Below are 24,810 nucleotides of genomic sequence, written 5' to 3'. Positions count from 1 at the left end.
CCAAGCCTAACTCAAATGGATATTGCCACTTCAGAATTAATAAAGCGAATTAAGCCTTGCTTAGACAAAAAAATTTCAATCCTATCATGAGCAACTAAAGGAACTGCCGGCAGTGGTGCTGGAGATGGTGACAAAAGCACGTTGAGGTGATGGCAACGCCTAGTTCGATAGGGGCAGTAGTGGTTATTAGGTAGATGTGACACAGCAGATCCAAGAGCCATGGCGATGTTAACGAAAGCATGTTGAGGGATGGTGACAGCTTAATCAACAGATATAGTAGTGGTTATCATATAGATATGATACTGCAGATCTAGGAGTGGTTCAACTATGGATTTTGCTACCAATTCTATACCGAGGGAAGGGGTGGCATGTTTCAAGAGGTGTGTAACATATCAAATGCCTATGGAAAGGCTTGATGTGAAAGACGGTTCGCACCGTTGCTGACGGGTTAAACGGTGACAGCATAACAATAGTGCTTCTTGTACTAGTGGCCATAGTTATGATAAAAAACTTGATAGCACGAGTTTCAGATGCACTCAAGCAATACTGTATCTTGTATTAAACTAGATGAAAACAATTTGGGAGATTGTTGCCAATGTGTAAGGTGACGGATGCAATTCAGTCAGACTGAAGGATAGATTCTCTACGAGGTGAAAACAATTAACCAGAATTATAGGTAGTTAAGCAATCACTTTAGTGAAAATAACTCGGTACTCATATTCTGATAAAACGTGTTGAAAATAATGAAGACAGGAAATGCCAGCAATCAAGAGTATATGAAATCTCTGATCCACATAAACAAAGTGTGGCGGGTGAGGTTACAAGTTTAATCCCATCCAGATGCATGAGTTGTTTTACCTATCAGAGAGTAAAAGATAATGTCGAGAAAAAATAACCATCAGAAAATGACTATGAACGATAGATTTATGATTTGCTAAACAACAGTGGAAGATATGCATGAAGATCTATGACAGCAACAAAAAATGAAAATCAGACATTAAAAATGTCAGAAAGAGAATATGTGTTAGCAGCAATCATACAGCTGATTCCATCATTGGTACAAGAGAGGTTTTGTGATAGTTCATTGCACCAGGAATTATTACAACAATGTATTTCAAATACACATCAGTCATGAAATCAACCATTAACTACCAAACCCAGTCAAGTTCAGCTGACGAGAAAAAGTGCAGTGGGAAAAAAGATGATCAGATTTGTGTACTGCTGTAACAAAAACAGACATACCAAGGAGAACAATTGTTTGACGTTTGACATACCTATCCAAATCAAACGAGCTAAAGAAAACAACTCTCCCCCAAACAAAATTAGTGCATTATCCCTTTGAATGACCGTCTTCCATGTACGGCTCCAGAAATCCAATAAACTGAAATGAGAAGCAATAGTAGCCTTTCTTTATTGTTTTACCAAAGAACATATCATATGCTTAAGCTCCACCTGTCTCATTAACAGTATCTTACAAGTACATTAAAAGTAGTTATTGACATATTTTCTCCGGATGGTATGCCAAATAAATGAGAATTGATAAAAAAATTTATGACTATACATCCTATGTATCTAATTCAAAGAGAACAGAAAAAACGCATGCATCCTCGCACAAGGAACAAATCCTTTAGGCCAAATACAAATAATTCAAAACCAGTAGAGTATATGCATTTGATGTCAAACAGATACCTCACTTCCATCTTTAGACCACCTTGCACCATATCCACCAGCGACTCTTATTTCGAAGACAGCACCATGAGGTGGGACAATATGCACATTCAACCAGCCACAATGTGCTATTAAGTGACGTATGACATCCATTGCAAGCTTATTTTTATCAGAATCTGGAGAGAGCACAATTAATAGGAGGAAAACAATGGCCAATAAACAACATAAGAAATATAATATAAAGATTATATGAAACATGTTGTACATTTAATGTACTTCAGTTAATTGATTTTCAAGGAATCCCACAGCTATACTGACCTCTAATGCGTAAAACTTTTCAATTTCCAATATCCATTACTTTGTGGCTACCTATCAATCAAAATAATTCCACCTTTGTGTCTTTAAAAAGTACCTGATTCCTTTCATTCAGATTTGTCTTGGTTTTCAAGGGCAGACTAGCATAAGAGGTCATTTAAAATAATCAAGTCTAACGATTAACGATTTGAATATTTAGTTTCGGAAGGCAAAACATAAAGAGTGAAGAATAGTTTGTGTTCCACAATGCATGAGGATATAATGATTGATGTACTACCATTGTGAGCACCTCTCTATCTGGTGTGAACCCTAGATAGGGGCCACCAGTCATGCGCGGATGGATGGCAACAGCTCAGCCAATGACTGTGTCTGGATGACTGAGAGTTGGAGGCTGTTACTGCCACATTTGTTATTCTGCATTTTACTTAATTGTTGTATGATTTGTTTATCAGAATTTGGGTTGTGTTATTTTCTTAAGTGGGCTATCAGCCAAAGTGTGACCAGGATTTAATAACTAGTCTATTTAAACCTATTTTTTGTACTGTTGTCAGATACTTTTGGTGAATTAATAACTTGATGGTTGTTTCTCTCCCTTCTATCTATCCTAATCCCATTCCCATGGGCCTTTCCCTTCCCCTCCCATTTTTTCTTGGTTTCTATTGATTGTACTGAATCAAATTTGGTATCAAAGCATATGTCTGAAACTCCCTTTAATTCTTCTCCCTAGTTATCGCTCTCTAATCTCATAAACCTTACTAATCTCCTCTAAATTTGCTAGTCTTGAAAAACCCTCAATTAATTACTCTGTTTAGTAATCCAATTTTATTTCAGAGGAGATTTGAGAACAATGGTGATAAATAATGCAAATGTTTAACACCAAACAACTGCAGAGCCACCTCCTACATGCATGCCGTAATAGTCGGACGGCTTAGTTGGTATGATGTTTTTTATTCAGCTAATGAAGACTGAATTCAAGCTAATTGACAGCAGTTTTGTTATTTTCCAAGCCTTTAAACCTCTAAGACAGCACCATTTAACATTAGTCCTGAACAGTGCCATTCAATATCAACCCTAAATGGTGCCTCTCCCTTTCATTTCTTTAGTCTCTCAACAAATCCTCAGGCGGCAGAGCCAATTTGCACGGGACTCTAGCCTTCAGCTAAAACGAATATGTTGCCAAGCCTTTGTTCTGCTCTTGAAAGCTCAGAGGCCACTTTACCAAAGCTACCATTTCTTGGCCCGGCGACGAACTACGAGGTTAGAAAGCCGCAATTCTACCAATGATTTCTCCATCACGTAAATCTTCAACAATTTTCATTCAATTTTTCAACTTAAGCAATGGTGGATGTTGGAATATTATGGAATCTATAAATTTTTTATGTGCTCTGCTATTAGTTTGGTTAATATTCAAAATTTTAAGGATCAATTGTAGTTTCTAAATCAGTTGTAAATTCATATTTGATTGGTTTGTTTTGATTTTCCTCCCTTTGATTGTGTGATTTTTGTTTGGTATTTGTTTGGTAAACCCTTTGCAAAATTTTGCCAATGAACCCTGACTCCACTCCATTCTGCCTTCTCCACTCTTAAGTCTGAGAAGGCAGAAGTGAGCCAGTGTTTAGGCCTTCTCGAAGTGGGAGTTGATTTTGGACTCCAACTCAGAGTCAGAGTTCGGAAACTAGGATTCCGACTTTTTCGGAGTTAGAGCCCAGCCCTAGTTCCTTTCTAGAACCTTGCTGAAGTCAATCCTAAAGGGCACTGCTTGTTTTAAGGATAACAAAGGAAAGGGGTGGTTAGTGAAACCCTTTAAATGACAAGGCTCTGGTCATGTTCTTGCCAATTGTGCGAAAAAGGCTCTTGTCATCGACAGGAAAGTGTGTGCAAGTCAAGAAGAGGACCATGAAAAACAATGCCTCCGTGGGTGATCCAAACCATATACAGACAAGATGTAGTCTGATGTCATCCCCCTTACTGGGGGACAAATAATCTTGGTTAGTCCTAAGCTCTTTTATATGGATGCCACAATTTATGCTTTCTCAAACTTGTGCTCCTTTAAGTTTAGGGGTAAGAAGATCCAGCTCAACTCTCTACCCCCGTAAGCCAATTAACAAAACCAAGAAAAGGGAGGCAGAAGAAAAGGTCTTAATGGGAAGCCAATGAAGACTTTGTTATTGCACTGTGGTTGCTTAAGAGATTCCATGGATTCCAATACCCGAACATAATTGAAATAACAAGATTGGGTATTTTCCAATTTTTCTTATGATCATACATTGAAGAATGCACAGATTAAGAATCGTCATAAACATCAATCGAGAAGTATATTTTAGTCTTTCTTAAAAACAAGATCTTTCGCTATAACGCTTTCGGACCTTGCTCTTGGAAATCAAATAACTTATGGCCTATTCTCAATGAAGATTTCAGCCACGTGAAGGTGACGTCCTCCTTGAAGTTTTTTCTCAGCATGTAATACAAAGCTTGGGAACCCAAAATAAATTTTTCCCTCCATATGCTTATAAAGTTATAAAGGAGACCTGAAAGAATTTTTCTTTCTCTAAATTCTCTTTCTGTGACACACAAGCTTGGCTAAGGTCTGCCACCCCTTTAGAGGTTCCTTATATAGAGCTAGGGTAGGGATGCATTGGGAAATAACAAAATCCTATCTCCGACAAGAATTGACTTTCAGTTATCCCGTAAGTCCTCACAATTCCAACCAATTATAAATATTATATTAATACTTATAAAAAATATATTAATTATTTAATGCCGTTATCAATTAACTAAAACTATAAATGTGGCTCTTCATTAAATATTCATAAAAAACTATGCGATAGTAATTTATTGTCTCCTTAATTTTTTTGAAAGTTAATCCTTGAGTGCCAAATTAATAATTTGACTCGTTAGTTTATTGTCTCCTTATAAAATTACATTGCCTGTGTAAATATGATCAATCCCAATAATTTACCGCATCCTAATTTTGGAGAGATAGATATAGCCCTACAAAATGGACAACATGCCATTGTAAATGACTATGACCCTCAACATGCAAGGTGCATGGCTACCAAAGGTATAAAATAGTTTAGAGGACAAGAATGGCTTGAAAAGGGGGCAAAATCATGCAAGAATGGCTCAATTCGATACATTGCTCGAGTCTCCAGCGAGCCTCTGTCAAGCAAGATCCTTCCAGAGAGTTGGCATGACAGTTACCCAACGTTTGGTTGAGCGAGAATCCAGTAGAGACCTTGCTCAACAACTTGCTCGCGCCTCAGTCGAGCAAAAATGGCTGAATAAACTTATTCTATATTTTAGATAAAGATTTAATTCAAAATGAGTATTTAAGATAACTGTGACTTTTATGAACTAGATAATAGTTATTAGGAGTTTGCTTTTAAATATATTCGGGTTTGCTTAGGATTAATTTTAAAGTTATATTTTATTTTAAAGTCTTCAATTGTAAGGCTTTATAAAGGCTAGTCTAGAGTCATTTTGAAGTGATTATTATTATTCATATTGGATAATGAAAATACTCTTTGAGAGTATGAACTTAGTGCCTGGGTTGCAGCAAACCCTAAAGACACCTCTATTCCATCTTTGTGATAGTGGAGTGTTTTTTATTAATATGATCCTCTTCATTTCTGATGCCGGACAAAATTAAGAATATTCTGGAAACTAGTTATCACCAAGAACTAAAGGATTAAGAAACAAATATAAAATCTAGCAGTTTTGCAGCATCAGACCCGGATCCCCTACATCAATATCCTTGTTGCAAAGCTATATTTTGATGATGTTGTCAAATTATATAATCCTACAAAAACCAGTGTCTAATAGAGATGTTACATTTGTGAGCTATTTCTAGAAAACCCTCTAGCACATGGTTGGCACAAAGCTTAAATACTCCTCCGCCTACCAGAAAGATGGCCAATCCTAAGTGGCCAATCTTGTTCCATGAAACCATCTGGAATGTCTAGTGGGAGACAACTACTGGAACCAGGATTCAATGCCTACAGCCTAATTTGCATACAATAACTCTGTCAATAGTTTTAATAGGCATTAGTGGTTATAACCCAACGAAACCTTTAGACCATATTCCAATGTCTCTGCATGCTAGAGTTTTTGAGTCCCCCAAAGCATTAGATAGAGGAAGAATCTAGTGAAGACTCATTTTCTGCTGACGATTATGTGCTCTCCATGAAAACCCTCCTCTTTTCTCTCTAACACCCACCCACCAATCCATCCCAAAACTCAACCAGCAACTCCGCAGCAGTTTCTCCCTTCCTCTTTATAAGTAAACGATTGTATTAATTAGAATAGGCATAGTCCAAGTACACAACATGATATACAAGAGGTAACACCTAACTAGGAAGAAGAAATGGAAACAAGAAAGTTGCAAAAACCAAGGCCATTAAAATCTACAGTTATGGCCCAAAGAAATAAAGTTCTAACAAAAAGTGATCTAAGTTCCTCTAATGAGCGCTCCTTGCCTTCGAAGGTTTGGTCATTACGCTTCTGCCATAGGCACCACATAATACAAATAAGAACCATCTTCCACACAGTTATGATTTGTGGAATACCTCCTAGATTTGTCCAATTGGCCAAAAGTGCAACCACGATAGCGGGCATAACCCAAGCTAGCTCTAATTACCAAAAGACATCATCCCATAATGCTCTAGCAATCTCACAATGCAGTAGAAGATGATCCATAGTCTCACCACTTTTCTTGCACATGCAGCACCAATCTACTATGATCACCTTACATTTTATGTAAATTATCCATCGTCAAAATCTTTATCAGAAAAGCTGTCCACGCAAAAAAAAACCCGCTTTGGGAGGCGCCTTGGTTCGCCAAATCCTTCTCCATGGAAATTGATTGTTCTGCAATTGTGTGAGAGACTTATAGAAATAGAAAACTGAGAATTTCCCCTTACCTACGAGTACCCACCATAGCGTGTCAACTCCTTGATTGGTCGGTCTCAAGGAGTACAAAAGGCTAAAAAAATCCTCAAAGCTGCCAACTTCCCAATCTTGTGCCGCCTACTGAAGTTGATGTTCCATTAGACTTGATCACCAGATATCACCATAAGATCAGACACTGAAGCTTCTTTCTCGCAAGCAACCATGAAAACTGCGGGGAATAAATCCATAAGGGCATTATTTCCACACCATAAGTCACTCCAAAATTTTATTCTAGAGTCATCTCCCAATACAAGTCTAGATGCCGAATAAAGACCCCCCACCCACGTCAAATGTGCTTCCAAACTCCCACACCAAAGGCCCACGTACCTCTCTAGTGCACCAACCCCCCCTCGGGAACAAACTTCCATATTTGCGATCAATCACCGACTTCTATAAGGCTTCCAGTTCCAAATTATATCGCCACAACCATTTTCCAAGCAATCAATTACAAATCCTCATATTTCAAATTCTCAATCCACCAAAAGAGATTGGAGAGCGTACCTTACCCCACTTCCATATGTAATTTGAAATCATCCCCCATACCACTCTAAAGGAAATCACGATGAAGTTTCTCAATCATGGACTCAATACTTGCTGGAATTGGGAATATCGATAAGAAATACATTGGTAGATTAGATAGAATGCTTTTGATTAAGGTGATCCTACCACCTTTCGACAAGTACAATTTCTTCCAACCTGCCAATCTACATTCAACCTTTTCAATCACTGTATCCCATATCAATTTAGCCCTTGAGATTGCCCACAACAAAAGACCAAGGTAATTCAAAGGAAAAGAGGAAGCCTTACATCCAAGGGTATTAGCTAACTGTCAGATGTTGCGAACATTACCAACTAGCACCAACTCTGATTTGTCAAAGTTCACCTTCAAACCTGATGCCGCTTCAAAACAAAGTGGAAGTGCCCTCAAAGCCTGAATCTGGTTTTGTTCTGCCTCATAAAATAACAATGTATCATCTACAAACAACAATTGAGAAATGTTAAGAGCACTACTATTGGGGTCACCAACCGAGAATCCATCCACAAAGCCACTGTTAACCAAGGCCGATGTCATTCTACTAAATGCCTCCATAACAAGGACAAAAGGAAGTGGGGACAAAGGATCCCCTTACCTTAGGCCTCGGGAGCTGTTGAAGAAGTCGATGGGACTACCATTTACTAGAAATGAAAGCTTCACCATTGAGATGCGCCATCTAATCCACGAGCGCCATCTCTCCCCAAATACACACCTCCCAAGCAAACAAAGTAGGAACTCCCAGTTGACATGATCATAGGCCTTCTCCATATCTAGCTTGCATAGGATCCCCGGTTGGCCAGATTTTAATCTACTATCTAGGCATTTATTGGCGATGAGAACTGAGTCTAGAATTTTCCTACCCCTTACAAAAGCATTTTGGGGTTTTGTAATGAGCTTCGCCAAAACCTCTCTAAGCGGTTTGCAAGCACCTTGGAGATAATCTTATACACCCCATTCACAAGGCTAATAGGTCGATAATCCTTCACCTCCAATACCCAATCTTCTTCGGAATAAGTACAATAAAAGTAGCATTAAGGCTATTTTCAAATTTTCCAACCGAAAAATATTCTTGGAACACCTTCATTAGATCTTCCTTCACCACATCCAAACAAAAATTCCTAGTACACCTTCATTAGATCCTCATTCACCACATCCCAACAAACTTGGAAGAATCCCATAGAGAATCCGTCAGGGCCAGGTGCTTTGTCCTTAACCATTCTCCTCACCATACCATAAACCTCTATCTCGTCAAATGGCCTGTCCAACCAATGGACATTTTGTTGCTCTATGGATTCAAAGACAAGTACATCAATCATTGGCCACCACCCCAATTGTTTAGTAAGCAAGTGCTCAAAAAAATCAGCAACATGCTCTCGAATCATAGGGGCCTCCGTACAAGCCACACCATCTATTCAGCATCTCAACAATATTGGTTCTCCTATGAGAGTTGGCCACTCTATGACAGAATTTCGAACTTTGATCTCCTTCTTTCAACCATAATGCTTTTGATTTTTGGCACTAAGAAAACTCCAATAAGATAACCCTCTCTAATTCTGAAACTACCTCTGACTTTCGAGATAATTCTTCCAAGGGAAGAATCCGACCCTCCTGTATCCACTCTAACTCCTATGGCTTCTCCAACATGGACTTTTTGCAATCACCTATATTGCCAATTGATTGAGCATTCCAAAGCTTTAAATCTCTTTTTAAAACTTTCAGTTTATCTGCAAGGACAAAGCTAGGTGTGCCATGGATCTGATAAGAAGACCACCATTGGCTAACCCTATCTACAAAACCTTCAGTTTTCAACCACATATTTTCAAACTTAAAGTACCAACGCCCTCCTTGAATGCCACCACAATCCAACAAGATAGGGAAATGAACATAGGCGAGAAAACCTCTTTTGACAAACATCCAGATAGTGAGTTTCCCATTCCGATGAAACTAAAAATCTATCAATATAGACCCCGTATGATTATTGGACCACATGAATGCTCCCCCTATGAGGGGAATATCCACCAAACTCAAATCGAAAATAAACTCCGAGAATTCCATCATGGCTGGTCGCAGCCTACTTTCCCTTGAACGATCACTTGGGAATCTTATAACATTAAAGTCACCACCGATACACCAAGGTAGTTCCCACTAGGTATGAACTCCTGCTATTTCTTCCCATAATAGTCCTCTATTGCTGTCCAAATTTGGCTCATAAACACCAGCAAAAGCCCACAAAAAGTTGTCTTCCACATTCTTAAAGGAGCATGCCATTGTGTATTCCCCTATGAATTCCTCTATTTTCTCCACCACTCTTCTATCCCACATAACTGGTACACCTCCTAAAGCCCCAGCAAATACAAGATAAGCCCAATCCACATATGTACAACTCCATAAACTTCAAACAATTCTTCTTGGAATAAATTTCAGCTTTGTTTCTTGTAAGCACACAAGGTCATTTGAGTTATGGTTGTACAAAGAGAATGTTAAGGGGGTATAAAAAAAAACGTAATTTGCCTATAAAGAAAAGGTTGTACCTTGAAGCCCCTGCTATAGTACCTTTTAATTTTATTAATCTCATTTGCCTATAAAAAAAAAAAAAGTTTCCCAAAGCATTTGCACAACATTTTCCTTGTAGAATGATATCTATACACAAATCCTAGCGAATGATGCCCAATATAAATTCGGGCTGATTCACGTAGGTGTCACACTACATTTAACATATGTGATTATATTGTGGTTTGAATTCAACCTGAACAGCTCCCACCTAGATCTATTCAATCAAAAATTGCAAGAATGTAGTGTTGGGCCTTTCAAAGTGTTGTAGTGCATTGGACCAAATGCATGCCATTGAGATTCGCCTTAACCATGCTATTTGCTCAACATTAAGGTAGAGGATCTAGTTGCTTAACGGGCCATATAGCTATCCTAGACAACCATTTTGAGGAAGAGTCCCATACCCTGAAACAAATCCTATTGCAGATCCCATACAACTACCCCTTCAACCAACCCATAATATATTGATGCTATTTTGGATAAGCATGTTGTTTTTGCCAAGAACAAAGAAGTTCAACACTTCCAAGTTTGTTGGGGAGTCAATACACTGCAAATGAATTACCAATGACATGTTGTAACAACTTGACCTTAACTTGTTGGAGTACTTCCAAAGCTACTAGAAGCTACACTCGACAAGGTCAATTTCTTCCAGCCACGAAAGTCTTGGTAAGGAAATCAAATACAAGCCACCAATTACATGCGAATTGATGTCGCCACCAAAAGAAATCTCAACCAATGAATTTCTGGCTTCGTGATTGAGAGCTGGAGATTATGTTATCGCTACTATTGTTATTTTACATTTATTTTGTGGTGAATTTGTCATATTATTTATTTATTGGACTGTGGGTTAAGTTACTTTCGGGCTGTATGTTATTTCATCTAATGGGCTATTAGCCCAAGTGTGACTAGGGTTTAATTTCTTAGTCTACTTGAACATACTCTTGTACTGTTTGTTGTGAATTGTTGTGCAAAACACACACAAACAATGACAAATAAAGTAAAAGCAATTACAATCAAGCACACGATGCACAATATACGTGGTTTAGCAAATTGCCTACGTTCACAGAACTGCAGAAATCTTATTAACCAGAGGAAATTACAATCACTCAATCTCAACTCACACTCTCTAGGGTTTTTTACTCTCTCACACAATATGCACTCACTAGACAATTGTTCTCTCTCAAAATATGCTGAAAGTCGTACAAAACAAGTCAAATATGACATATATATAGCAAATGACATTGAAAACCCTAATCTGACAAAATCTGAATTTTTCACTCAAGCGTGCATCGAGCGAACAACATTGGCTCGAGCAGGGTGTCGAGCAGAGGTCGAGGGAACACTAGGGTTTGTGTTTGGCTCGAGCTCACTGTCGCGCGAGACTTGAGCGAACTCTCGGGTTGAGTTTCGCTCGAGCCCACTATCGAGCGCACGTCGAGTGAACTCACGGGTTGAGATTCGCATTTCCTACGTCAAGCAAACACTCTGTTTCTCGATTTTCAGCTCCAAAACCAGTCACCGCATACACCCCAACACCGTTGTCATATACTTTTGATGAGTTAATAATTTGATGACCCTCTCTCTGCCTTGTTTTGTTCCCCCTCCCCATTCTCTTCCTTCTCCTCCTTGTCTTCCACTTGTCTCACCTTTAAAATTCTTATTGGTTTCTATTGAATTTATTGCATCACTATTCCTTAGAACAAGAAGGATATTACATTTTTTCGCTTTTAGATTATGTATGCAAACTTGTAATAGAATAAACCACGGTAAGAAAAGGAGAAAATAAATTCATCTCAAAAGAGTAAATTCAACAAGATACTCACCATTTCCTTTCAAAGTACCCCAGTATTTACTACTACTCCTATTAGCATGCTTTGCCAAAGCCCTAGCTCCATGAGCCAAGGTACAACCTTTTACCTGAAGCCAAGAAAGGACAAAATTTCTATCAAGCCCTCATAGATTAAGGACGAGAATAACTTATCAAAAAAAGAATAAGGATGAAAATAAAATTACAAAATTAGGTACTGATTCAGCTACTCAACAAGCAAAGCATGAATATATTTTGTTTTTCACAAGAACTGAAGCCATCCGAGGCAGTTTTTTAACTTGGTTTATTTTTAAAAGAATTTGTAAGTTTATTTTTTTTTTTATTAATTATTTTAAATGAGTCTATAAATTTTTTAACTTTTTCAAAAAGAATTAAAGTTATTTTCTATTTTTTATGTGCTTTTATTTTTTATTTTTTTAAAATCTTATCTTTATTTTTTTTTCAATTCTACTATTTTTTTTTAATACTTTTACTGTTTATGCTGATGTGGCATGCAACATCTTTTAAACTTTTTAAACATTGACTCTAAAAATATGACATGTCCTCTTCTTATTGGTCATGACGTGGCACATAGCTAACACATCAACCTTTTTGTTAGGAGACTGAGTGCTGACCAATCTGACACTTGACCCTAACGACATGTGTTTACTCTAACGCAAATACTAAGGATCTGAACAGTAAATTTCCTAAAATGAAAGGACACAACAGATCTCCTTGTCTCAATCCACAAGTGCTTTTAAAGAAATCAACAAAGGTGCCATTCACCAAGAATAAGGAGAATTGGGCTGTGGATACACAATGCTTGATCTACATTATTGACCTCTCCCCAAAATGGGCCTCCCAAGCAAAAAAAATAGTAATTCCCAATTCATATAGTCATAAGTCTTCTCTATATCCAATTTGCATAAAATTCTTGGCACTCCAGATTTGATTCTACTCTCCAAACATTCATTGGCAATGAGCACCGAGTCTAAAATTTGTCTCTCCTTGACGAAGGCATTTTGAGACCTTGAAATAATCTTTCCATGACCATGCTCAAGCGTTTGGCAAGAACCTCGGATATGATCTTGTACATCCCATTCACAAGGCTAACTGGGCGAAACCCCCACACATCTGAGGCCATGGCTCTTTTCAAGATGAGTGCAATGAAACTCGCATTAAGGCTTTTCTCAAACTTCCTAAAATAATAAAATTCATGAAAAACCCTTGTGACATGGAAAAGCCTGAGAATTCCATGGAAAAGCCACGGTCCCAGAACTTTGTCATTAGCCATTCCACTTATCACCTAATGAACCTCTTCCTCTTCGAATGGTCTTTCCAGCCAATTTGCATTCATAAGAACAATAGACTCGAAAGCTAAACCATCAAGTTTAGGCCTCGAAGCAAATTGTTTTGTGGGTAGTCTCTCATAGCAGTGAACAATGTGAGCCTTGATCTCAAAGTGGTCCGAAAGAACAAGACCTTCAATGTGGAGCATCTCAATGGCATTATTTCTCCAATGTGAATTGGCCACCGATGAAAAAACTTGTACACTTGTACCCTTCAATCAACCAAAGAGCCCGAGATTTTTGCCTCCAAATGATTATTTTCTCCATCAGGATTACCTTCTCAAGTCTAGTAGCAACATGAATTTTTATCAACATCTCCTCATCCAAAACTACCCTCATCTCTTCCTTACCCTCAAAGCCATGCATCTCCTCAAGAAGAGACTTCTTCAAGCAATCAACATTGCCAAAGACTTCCAAATTCTACTTCTTCAAGTTGTTCTTCAAAACTTTAAGCTTGCCCGCCAATATAAAACTTGAGTGCCGGAAATCTAATAACATGACCACTAATGCCTCAACTTTTTCACAAACGCATCAGCTTTTAAACACATGTTTCAAACTTGAAGCATCTGTGAGCCTCATGGATACCCCCACAATTCAACCTGATTGTATAGTGGTCAGCAAACCCAAGGTAATCTCTTCTGAAATAACTTCAAGAAAATGCGCTTCCCAAGATGAAGAAACTAGAAATCTATCCAAACTAGATTGTACCTGGTTATTGGACAATGTGAACTCACCCCTGACCAGTGGAAAATTCATGAGATCTAAATTAAAGATGAAGTCAAAAAATTCTGCCATGGCCAGACTTAGATGAGACTCCCCCCAAACTGGTATTTGTACAAACTAGACAGGACCCAGTTATTGGACCACGTGAATTCACCCCCAGCCCAGGGGAAAATCCATACAAATCAAACAAGAAGTCAGCAAATCCTGACATAATTGGACTTAGATGAGACTCTCCCAACTTCTCACTTAGAAACCGAGTGATGTTTAAATCCCCTCCATTACACCAAAGCACGTCCCACTAACTGCACATACCAGCAATCTCAACCACAAGGTGTTCTGCAACCCTCTTATCACACGGCACTAGGATACCAGTTGAAGCCCTCTTAAAGGCAAGGAACGTCCATCCCACGTAAATATCTCCCACAAACTTCTAATCATACTTCTAGCAATAAATTCCAGCTTAGTTTCCTACAAACAAACAACGTCCACCTCCCAATGACAAAGAATATTCTTTACATGGAGGCACTTGTTAATATCATTCAGCCCCAAAACATTCCACAAGAATCTTCTTTGGCTTCATAAAGAAAGGTTTAGTGCCATCCCCTTTTCGTCCCTCCTCTAGTTACGCTTCCCTCTCTAACATCACAATTTATCAAACGAGTCTCTTTAATTCTGTATCTCTTTTAGAGGCTAATCTTCAATCTCCTTCACTTTTAGCGATACCCAATGCAAGGAAAAACCAGCCCTGTTCAGACCTGGTGGCAAGGCATACAGAGAGACAGGATCATCCCCAACCTCATCTTTCCCATGTATTCTCAATTCTATACGGTCCCTTTCCCTTACAACCATATATTGCTGCTACCAGTCACTGGGATGTGATTGTATCAGGGAAACTTCTCCAGCCCATCCCCTTGACACCCTCAAGGATGATGATGAAACCACGTCTAAGCTCCGTCCCCATATTCCACCATCATCAGGTAGCATCCATAGGTGTTTGACCAACATTGTGCAAAAAATATGTGATTACCCCTCTCGCAATGTTTTGTAAAATCCATCACTGCCAGTCGCCAGCCAACTCATCATCGATTTGCCAATAGTAATGAAATTAATGTCATTCCAGCTTCTTTCTGTAATCAGAACAGAGACGCACCATCCCTTGAGAATTCAAAAACCTTGGTATCAACCAATAAACTCCTCACAGTATTCATTGCATCCAACCAGACAACCCACAAAAGTAGGAATGAAAATAGACAGAAACGGAAAGAAACGACCTATAGAAGAAGTGGGCAAAAGGAAAAAATTAACGGGATTACCAACAAGAGGTGCCAGGAATCAATATAGTGATATTAAAAGATTAAACAAGCAGTTCCAAAATCTATGAAGAAAGCAACTTCTAACAAGGAAGAAAGTCTTTTGAAAGCAGTTGAAGAACAGAGCAATTAATAATCTTACATTTGGCTTACATGGCAGCATAAATGATGATAGAAGAGTTGATCTTGGTGGGGGAAGTGCATCTGGAACTGTCCCTGTGGTATGTGTCAGACCTAGAAGGCCTTGAACACCCCCATAACTCAATTCCTGGAAAAAAAAAATATAAAAAGTCTGATTCACTTAAAATTGCAAATATGGGAGGCATATAGCAGACCCTGAAGATAAATACTCCATATATCAGGACATTGGAGCACTAGCCACTAGGTGTACAGGTAGTCAGACAGAGATATATGACGTGTGTATATATGTGCACGAGCATGCAGGTGCACAGGTACTGAGGAGTAATAATATTACTGATCATATTAACAAAAAGTGAATGGTGATCACAAGCTGAACACTAACAACACCTTGAGGGACAGGACGGGAAAAAAGACAATAAAAGGCAATCTAGAGAGCTGAATGTGAAAGTTATCAGAAGCACTATGATTATACATTCTTGGGATGCAAACATGTGAAAGAGGCCACACACAGAAAAAAGTTAAAAAATAAAAAGGCCACAAGCAAGTGAAGCCATCTTAACCAATAAAATGATTGCAAGATACATATCCCCAAATTTAAGGATACATAGCAATTAGCATGATTGCTTTATTAAAAAGTAAAATTACAATAACCAAAAGGAGCCAAACAGCAATAGCATGAGTCTCAAATGGTACAAAAGGTTCAGTAACCAAAAGCTGTCCATAAGGTCACTACTCTTGGTTGGTTTGTTCAAATAACAAATTGATTCATGGTCCAAAAATTGTGAGAATTGGTAGCAACAAATAATAAATTATCATGGTGAAATTGCATCATAATTACAGACTTCAACGGAATTTCCAAAATTCCATTGCATTATTAATTTGAATCCTATTGAAATGTCAACATTTTCAGCCTTCAAAGATTTCAACGAAATTTCCAAAATTCCATTGCATTATTAATTTGAATCCTATTGAAATGTCAACATTTTCAGCCTTCAAAGATTTAGCCCAAGTTTGAGAAGTCCGCTTTTACCATGACTAAAGCTTGTTACTCCCAACATCTAAAACCAATGATATAAAAAACAATGCCACTTTTTTTTTATGTTGGGGAACCTCTCCAAGGCAGGGCCTTTTGGACCTACCCCTGCAAAGTAAACCACAGTCCCGTACACCACACCCTTAGAAGTTTCCCTACACGAAACTGGTTAAATTGCTGGCTTTTTACCAGGGGGTGTGGCCCCAAAGGATTGTTTACACCCATGAGGTGTTGAACCTTAGACCTTGATGGAAGTGATACTTCAAGACCAAGGCCTTCACCACTTAGGCCAACCACTTGGGATTAACAATGCCTTTTAACTTGAAAAGGTTAGGGAATCCATATCACTTGCATTTGGGACTTGACGTGGATTTTATGTATTAATTTGGTGTCTCCACTTAATAGCTCAAGCATTCAGTTTGTACACTTTAACTGGAAGGCTACAGAATTCATGCTGCATGTAAACAAGCAGGATATCCTCATATTTCAAATGATATTTCTGTTTTCCCAACAAATTGAGGTCATCAGTTTATCATTTCCATTATTAGATTTCATCTCTTGTTTGACCAAAAGAAAGTAGTTATAACAGACTAATTTTACCAGTAATTTCTCTGCCACAACACTATTAAGCATGAAGCATTGGATATACTCTGCATCCAAAAATAAGTATATTGATAAGGAAAAATTTTATTAATCTTCCTGAGATTTTAAGGAGAATCGTCTCCACATTTTTTTTTTAAAGTGCGGTTGATTAGCAAAATGTCAGTGTTTCTAACTTTGAACAGTGGACACTCACTAGGATCCTTCAAAAGGAAAGAAAAATATGGACTGTGGGATGGAGGGAGAATGCGTTTACCTTAACAGATATGAATTCTACATATTCTATCATATATTCCTTACCTCCAGCCAAAAAGAAAAATGAATCTCTTGTGAACATATCCAACATGAAGACAACATGATGAAAACCAAGACAGTCATACCAAGAAATCAGGAGCACGTTCTTTTCTAAAAGGGATGAAGTTATTCTTTTCTTTCAATAATATATTCAAATCATACATGGCAGCAAGTAAACACGTACAGAAAGTAGGGTTGCCAACAAAATGTATGGCTGAATATCCACTTTTGAAACATAGATTGCAAGAACACCATTTGACATTTCCTTCTCTTCTGTGTAAAATCTCCTGAAGATTTGTACACCTGAAAAGCAGCATGCCTATTATTCCAGGACTGAAAAAAGTAAAAAGAACTTTAAAGCACAAATAAAATTCAAAAATCAGTTTTATTCAGTGGTCAATTAATCATACCAATCACAGTGACTATAAAGATAACTTAACACAAAGCCAAAAAAAAAAAAGAGTTTGGAGACTCCCAGACCAAAAAGATGCTTAATTTAAGAGCTATGGTTTAATTGACAAGTTTGTGCTAAGGTAACAGTGTATTTCCCCTGCCCACAGAATATAATCTTTTTCATTAATTCACACAATTAGGCATAACCCAAATACACAGGGAGTATACTCTCCCAGTGTTCTCCCTGCGTACTCAGAACTTTCTTTTTTTCCACTTTGTTCCAATGGTCGATTGTAATTGACTTTAATGGCATGACCATCCATGATATTCTTGTCTCACTAGAACATCACTCCTAGGCGTTGCTCTTGTATATGACCCGTTACCAGAGCTTTTGCCTATTCCAAGACAGTCTCGCTTGCCTGTGCGTAGTTCTGCTGCACCATAGTCATGATCCATGCCGCCCGTTGTGGTCTCAAGATCTCAGTTTGAAAACCTGTGCTGGTACTTTTGTGAGTTTGGTGTGTTTTAAAAAACTGTCTAGCTTCCACTCCAGATTTCATGGCTTTTTATTTTTTCGTGTGCCATGATTTGGGGGGGAACTTGAAGTCCTTCAGGTTAGGTTTTGTTGTGGTAATCCATCACTTTTCACCACCAAAAACTACTTTTCGGACAAATTTTCATAAAATATGAGCACATCGCATATACAACGATAAAATTCATCGGCTGTACCATTTTTCTCCATTTCAGCAGACTAAAACTTACTTCTTCTGAGCTAGTGGGTTTTCTTGAAAATTTATATTATGCACCTTCAACATCTGAACTGAATGAAACTAAAACCATAGATCTTCTGTTATTCTGAAATCTATCAATTCAAATAAGAAATTGCGACAAGCAGCTAACAGATTCATCAAGGCTAGCATTCTCAATACCTGGGTTCATGAGCTAAAGCAGCACATCCAAGAGCTCTTTAATGGTTAAAAACCAGCAAACCGAAAATGTGTTGCAGTGACTAAGAGGACAGAGTGACTCGTTCTGTGAAGGATTTTTACAAAACCAAGAGAGTGTGACCACTAAGATAGATGGGGGGATGAAGAGAATCAAGATGGATCTGAACTTGATGGAGTGAAGATGTGTCAGACTCTAGGATCTTTCATGATAAAATATCTTGTGTGGCACATTTTTTGTTAAAGATATTGAAGACTAACACGTCAGCCTCCTATTGGTTGGTGTAAAACCCAGTTTATCACCATGTCCGGTCCAAAGATTAAAAAGAAGATGAATTTCCGTGTGTCAGTCTAACAAACTGCCATGTGTTTATGTTCAGTCAGATGGACGGAAATAGTAATAGAGGGTCAAAAATCAAATTTTTCATATCACATGGGATTATTCCTCAAACAAATGCACAAGGGGCAAATCTCAATCATGGTGAAGCACAGGGAGACTTTCCAAATTTTCCAATGATAATGCTACCTTCAAGAGAAACTTTTCATTTTTTTTCCTTCTTTTTCATGATAAGTATATAGAGCATAAACAAAGTTTCTCTCTTTTCCTTTTCTACTCCTTCCACGTCTTCACTTCATAAATTTCATTTTGTATGATATGGCATTTAAGCTACCTACATCCCTAAAACTTAGTTGTACTTCAAGGTGAGTTACTACACACCTTCCATTGGTATTAAGACTGATTTCCAAGAGTTCATGCAGAGTTGACCAGCGCATAAGCTTGAAACATTGGTGAAGCTTTTTGTGTAATACCCCAAACTAAGTATAGGAAGATGGTGAATGGGATCCCACATTGTTTATTCGGGAGCCCATTAGAATGATTACAAATTCTAACCTTGACTAGTCATTTTGGAGTATAGGTTTATATGTGGCTTGAGCTTTCCTTAGGTCATTACAAATGATCTTAGAGACAAACAGAAGTGTGGAACCTGAGCCATGCCTCCTAAGATGAGATGCCTAAAGAGGATGATAATGATTTAAGGGGAGAGATTGCAATACTCTGGATTGAGTAGAGAAAAATTGTGAATGGGACCCACATTGCTTGAGAAAGAGACCTTAATAATGACTCCATTAGGTTCTAATTCTAACCTTGACTAGTCCTTTTGGATAATAGGCCTAGATGTGACTTGGACTTTCCTTTGGTCGTTAGATTTTAAAAGCTAATTTTTCCGGTTTATTTCCACAGCGTTTACTATAGTCATTGCTATTTTCTGTACATTAATAAGATTCACTAAAATAGTGCAACAAAGGGAAATTACCTAATGCACAGGATGTATATAAGAAAGATAGCCCAAATAAAAACCAGCATCTAATTTTTAAAAGATCAAAAGAACTCCCAAGATTCGGTAAATAGTGTGAACCAGTAGCAGCTCTCCAATCCTGGAGAGACCTAGTATTATTACTGTTCCTATTGCTTTTATACTCTTATTGTTCTTACTATCATTATTGTTGATTGCTATTACTAATACACACAATGCAAAACAAAGTTTTGTTCTTGCTATGGTCACCGCAATATTTTGATGCAAGATTAATTTATTTCTCCAATTTCACTAAGGTACATAAATATGTTTGTGAGAAGTAGCTCTTTCTAGCTAATTTTTTTTTTTCCTAATCAAGTCTTTCTAGCTATTTATCAGAGCTAAAAACTTCATTTTCCTAAATGAACAAATTGTAACATCACACCCACAAGAAACTCAATACAAATAGAAGTTTTTACCTTCTTCAATGGTTGCAACTCCAGGAAGAACTTTTGCAAGACTCTCCGCACCCAACATATTGGAGAATGAAGCATAACGATGTACATCCTACAAATTTATGGAGTTACAAAGAGCAGAGCCAAAAAAAATGAAATAAAAATGAATAAAAGCACTCACACCTGGACTTCAAAAATCACACATTTGTTAAAAAGGATCAAAGATCCTGATGCAATCCTGTAATCATAAAGGTAAAAGGTAAGCATAATCATAAAGAAAAAGAGAAGTAAAATGAAAACACATACAAAGCCAATAAAAACATAATCAATTAGTCAACATGGGAAAAATCGACTTATTGAAACCATAAGTCTTCTCAGGAAAAAAAAGGGACAATAATTTTTTTTTTTTTGTAAGTAAACGATTGTATTAATAGAATAGGCATAGCCTAAGTACACAAAAGATAGTATACAAGAGAAAACGCCTATCTAGGATGAAGAAAAGGAAACAAGAAAATCATGCAGGTCTAAACAATTAAAATCTATAGCTATGGCCCATATGAATAACATTCTAACAAAAAAATATCTAAGATCCTCAAAAGATCTCTCATTGTCTTCGAATGTCCTATCATTTCACTCCTACCATAAGCACCATAGAATACAAATAAGAACCATCTTCCACAAGGCTTTGATTTGTGAAATACCTCCTAGATTTGTCCAACAAGCCAAGATCCACTGTGGCGGGCATAACCCACACTAACTCTAATATGCTGAACACCTCAACCAATAATGCTTTAGCAACATCACAATGCAATAGAAGATGATCCACAGTTTCACCACTCTTCTTGCACATGCAGCACTAATCTATGATGATCATCCCACGTCTCCGCAAATTAGCCGTCGCCAAGATCTTTCCCAGTGAAGTTGTCCCTGCAAAGAAAGTCGCTTTGAGAGACGCCTTATTCCGCCAAATCCTCTTCCATGAAAACTGAGTGTTCTGCACCTGTGTGAGAAGACTTATAGAACAATCAAACCGAGAATCTGCCTTTACCTGCCAGTACCCCCCACAACTTGTCATTTCCTTGGATGCTCGGTCTCACAGAATACAAAAGTCGAAAGAACTCAAAACTACCAACTTCCCAGTCTTGAGCCGCTCTGCTAAAGATGATGTTCCACTGTATTTGATCCCAAGCTATCACCATAAAACTAACCACTGAAGCTTCTTTCTCACATGCAATCCTGAATACTGAGGGGAATAAATCTTTTAGTGTATTATTTCCACACCTAACTATCACCATAAAAGGGACAAGAATTAAGAATTAAGAAGCCCTTAAAATGGGATCAACCATTACTGGAGATCAAAACAAACACACACAGAGATAGTCCATGTAATTGAGCAGCCCAGGATGGGTTATAATAAAAGATGGAAAAGCAAGTTCTATGTTCAACGATCAAACGAAGGTCCAAGCATCATCTAGACTAATACTTTAAAAGAACTTGTCAATGACACAATTGAACTCCCTTATAATCATTATAAAGGGCAATAATTTCTCCCACCCAAGCAATGGGAGATCCCATTTAATATGAGTAATGCTAAATGCAGTCGTGGAATGCGCAAGCGCCGTACAGTTGCTTTGAAAAAGAGTGGGGTTCACTATTAAAAAATTATTATTTTTTCATGTGGGCCCCATATTTATTCACTTTTTTCAAAGTGACTACACACGCTTGCACTTTCACTACTGCAACTATCATTTCTCTTTAATACCAACCTATAATCAAATCCGAGTTATTACAATCTCCACCCCTTAAATCTTTGAAGTCCTTATCAGGTCATTTCAATATAGGTGGCATAGCTCAAGACCTAGACTTCTGGTTGGATCTCTAATACCATTTGTAACAATCCAATAAAGGCCCAAACCACATCTAAGTCTATACTCCAAAGTAACTAATTAATGCTACAAACATGTCATTATAAAGTACAAGAACTTATCCCTTCTAAGTAATGTGAGATCTCATTCACCACCTTCTTATAATCAATCCTGGGTGTTACATTATGAAGTTCAAAAAATAGGCCAAAATCCATGTCCATGCGGCATTGGATTCAGAAGCACAAGCAGGAAAACAAGCAATAAAAGCAGGTTACAAATGAAATAGAGTACTAAGATCCCCCAAAATACTTCCACACAAACAATTATAGAACAAGAAGAGACACAACCTCTTTCATGACCAACTGAATTACAATTCCTAGATATATAAATCTATGGTCTCCTTAAAGAGAAATTTCAAGAATTTTCCCTGCTCTATTATTTCCCACTTAGTTTTCAGACGTGAGGTTTTCTTGCTGTTTTTACTTTGTCCTTTTTTGACTTATTATCCTGTTGCATATGCCATCTTTATGTATATATCATGCCATCACTTGCACACTATCATATAAGGGTTATCTTCTGAAAAGTAATGTAGTTATTAACAAGCATGCTGAAATAAAACTTGCAATGAATGTTGTCCATTCATACTTATGTTAATAAACTAAAACCAAAATTCTTCCTTGATAGATAACGTAGTTTTATTCAAAGCATAAAAGGTGCAACCCAGTAAATATGAAGTATAAAAAAGGATGCACCCAACTAGTAACGACAAGAAGAAGCAAGTCTTTGAAATCTAGAAAGCTAGAGAGTTAGGAGCTGTTGTAAGTAGTCAAGGGGTGCTGAATTTTGTATTTTTTAACTATGTTACCATCCTCTTGCTGTCTTCAAAAGTCCAGAGTTGTCTCTTGCCAAATGCACAAGATTAAGCACAAAAGGGCCATCCTACAAAATTATGAATCTCAATGACTTCCGAAAGGGCTCCACTAGCATGCAAACAACTCCACTACTTGCCAAGGATGACCCACTTAAGCTCAAAAGTAGGGGTGTAAGTTTACCGGTCCGGGCCAGAAAACATGACTGGACCGAATGGTTCCGGACTGATAAGTATATTGGTCAGTTTCAGTCCATATAACCTTAGAATTTCAGTTTTTGGTCTGGCCCAAGGGTGTGGCTTTTTTGGACCAGACCGACCAAAGTGTATATATAGTTTTTAAATATTTTTTATGTATATTATTTTATATAGTAGTTGAATAATTAAATAGGTAATTTTCATCTAACTATCACCATTGACCATATAAAATGTTAAATAGACTATTAACTAATATACTAGCAATTAACTAATATATTATATGCAATGATACATAATTTTGTTTCCTTTCATTTTCTATTTTTTTCTTTTATTTGGAGTTTGGATGATATTGCATTTTTCAATTTCTCTTTCTCTATTTTTTGTTTTCAATTTTATTATGATGATTGCTAATTTTAATGGATGGATATGGATAATTTTGATAATTTTTCCAACTTTTCTTTAGGCTATTTTCTAGAACAAAATGTGCAAATAAAGTTAAATAGTTGATGTTCAAAATTGGAAAAATTTTGAGTTTTTTCTATATAATTGGGCAAAACTACACATTAGAATGTAATTTTGGGCTTTTTGTATGTGGCCCATTTTGCACTGGCCCGGAATGGACCGATCGGACCAATAGATAATGGTCTGGTCCAGTCTGGTCTATAGGGGTAATCGGTCCGATCTCGGCCCGAAAAATGGGTGGATCGAAATTTTCGGTCCGGTCTGAAAATTCCCCATGTACCGACCGGACCGATTACCCCCATACTCAAAAGTGCTGAAGATGATCAATGCTCAAAACATAGCAGAAAATAATCAATGCTTTCCTCATTCTACTTGTACATAGAACACCAATGTTTGGTAGTACAATATGTCTCTTTTTCAAATTATATGTCAATTAAATCTATCCTAAGGCAGACACCCAAACAAAAAAGAAAAAGCTGCCCTCAAAGGCGACTTGTTTCTCCAATTATATTTCTAAGAAATGGTGAGCCGACTAGAGGGATGAGGGCATTAAAGAAGGATTTAACCCCAAATATCCATATTTTGGACGGGACCAAACATACTTGATCATCGCCGCCTATAATCCAACTAAAAGAATACAACTTGTTGAAGAACAAAGAGAACAACTTCAACTCCAATCATGGGCTGATTTGATGAAAGTAATATTATAGTAGGACATATTTTCAGAAATCTACAAATGTTATGCAATTGAAGCACCATTACAATGGGACGGAAGGAGAAAGTCTTCAAACTGGCCCCTGAATCACACATCATGTCAAAATCTAAAATTAGACCCATCAGTCAACTCATAGATAATGAAATGAGAGAAATACCTCAACCTCTTCTAGCGGTCTTCTACACCCTGCCCTCATAGCCCACAAATGTCATTTGAGGTGGTTTAGGCTGAACTTGATCTATTGACCTAATCCAAGATCAACAACCTAAAGGAAACTTATTTGTCCAAGCATAAGGTGTGCAAGCCCTGTAAAAGCCCTTTGGAAAAAACCACCTGAACCAAC

General features: G+C 37.6%; 1 protein-coding gene across 5 annotated transcripts in view; it reads right to left on the bottom strand.

Annotated features, from left to right (window-relative positions):
• Positions 1-24,810, bottom strand: part of LOC108985315 — a 29,042-nt gene that overhangs the window by 1,373 nt on the left and 2,859 nt on the right. For 2 of the 5 annotated variants that reach the window (XR_001995165.2, XR_001995167.2), the window contains exons 5-11: positions 20,543-20,597; positions 20,384-20,471; positions 17,457-17,575; positions 15,347-15,472; positions 11,839-11,932; positions 1,690-1,844; positions 1,275-1,381 (exon numbers count right to left, since the gene is read on the bottom strand). Coding sequence is in view for 1 of the 5 variants with exons in the window: in XM_018957575.2 (XP_018813120.1) it covers positions 1,331-1,381; positions 1,690-1,844; positions 11,839-11,932; positions 15,347-15,472; positions 17,457-17,575; positions 20,384-20,471; positions 20,543-20,597 (688 nt within the window). In the remaining 4 variants the exon portion in view is untranslated. Of the gene's footprint in view, positions 1-784; positions 859-1,054; positions 1,382-1,689; positions 1,845-11,838; positions 11,933-15,346; positions 15,473-17,456; positions 17,576-20,383; positions 20,472-20,542; positions 20,598-24,810 lie in introns of those variants that run through there. The other 3 variants (XR_001995168.2, XR_004802043.1, XM_018957575.2) reach the window with 3 other exon arrangements.

Source organism: Juglans regia, chromosome 7, assembly GCF_001411555.2.
Source record: "Juglans regia cultivar Chandler chromosome 7, Walnut 2.0, whole genome shotgun sequence".
NCBI lineage: Eukaryota > Viridiplantae > Streptophyta > Magnoliopsida > Fagales > Juglandaceae > Juglans > Juglans regia.
Note: the sequence above shows the minus strand (reverse complement) of the source record. Positions and strands in the feature narration are given on the sequence as shown.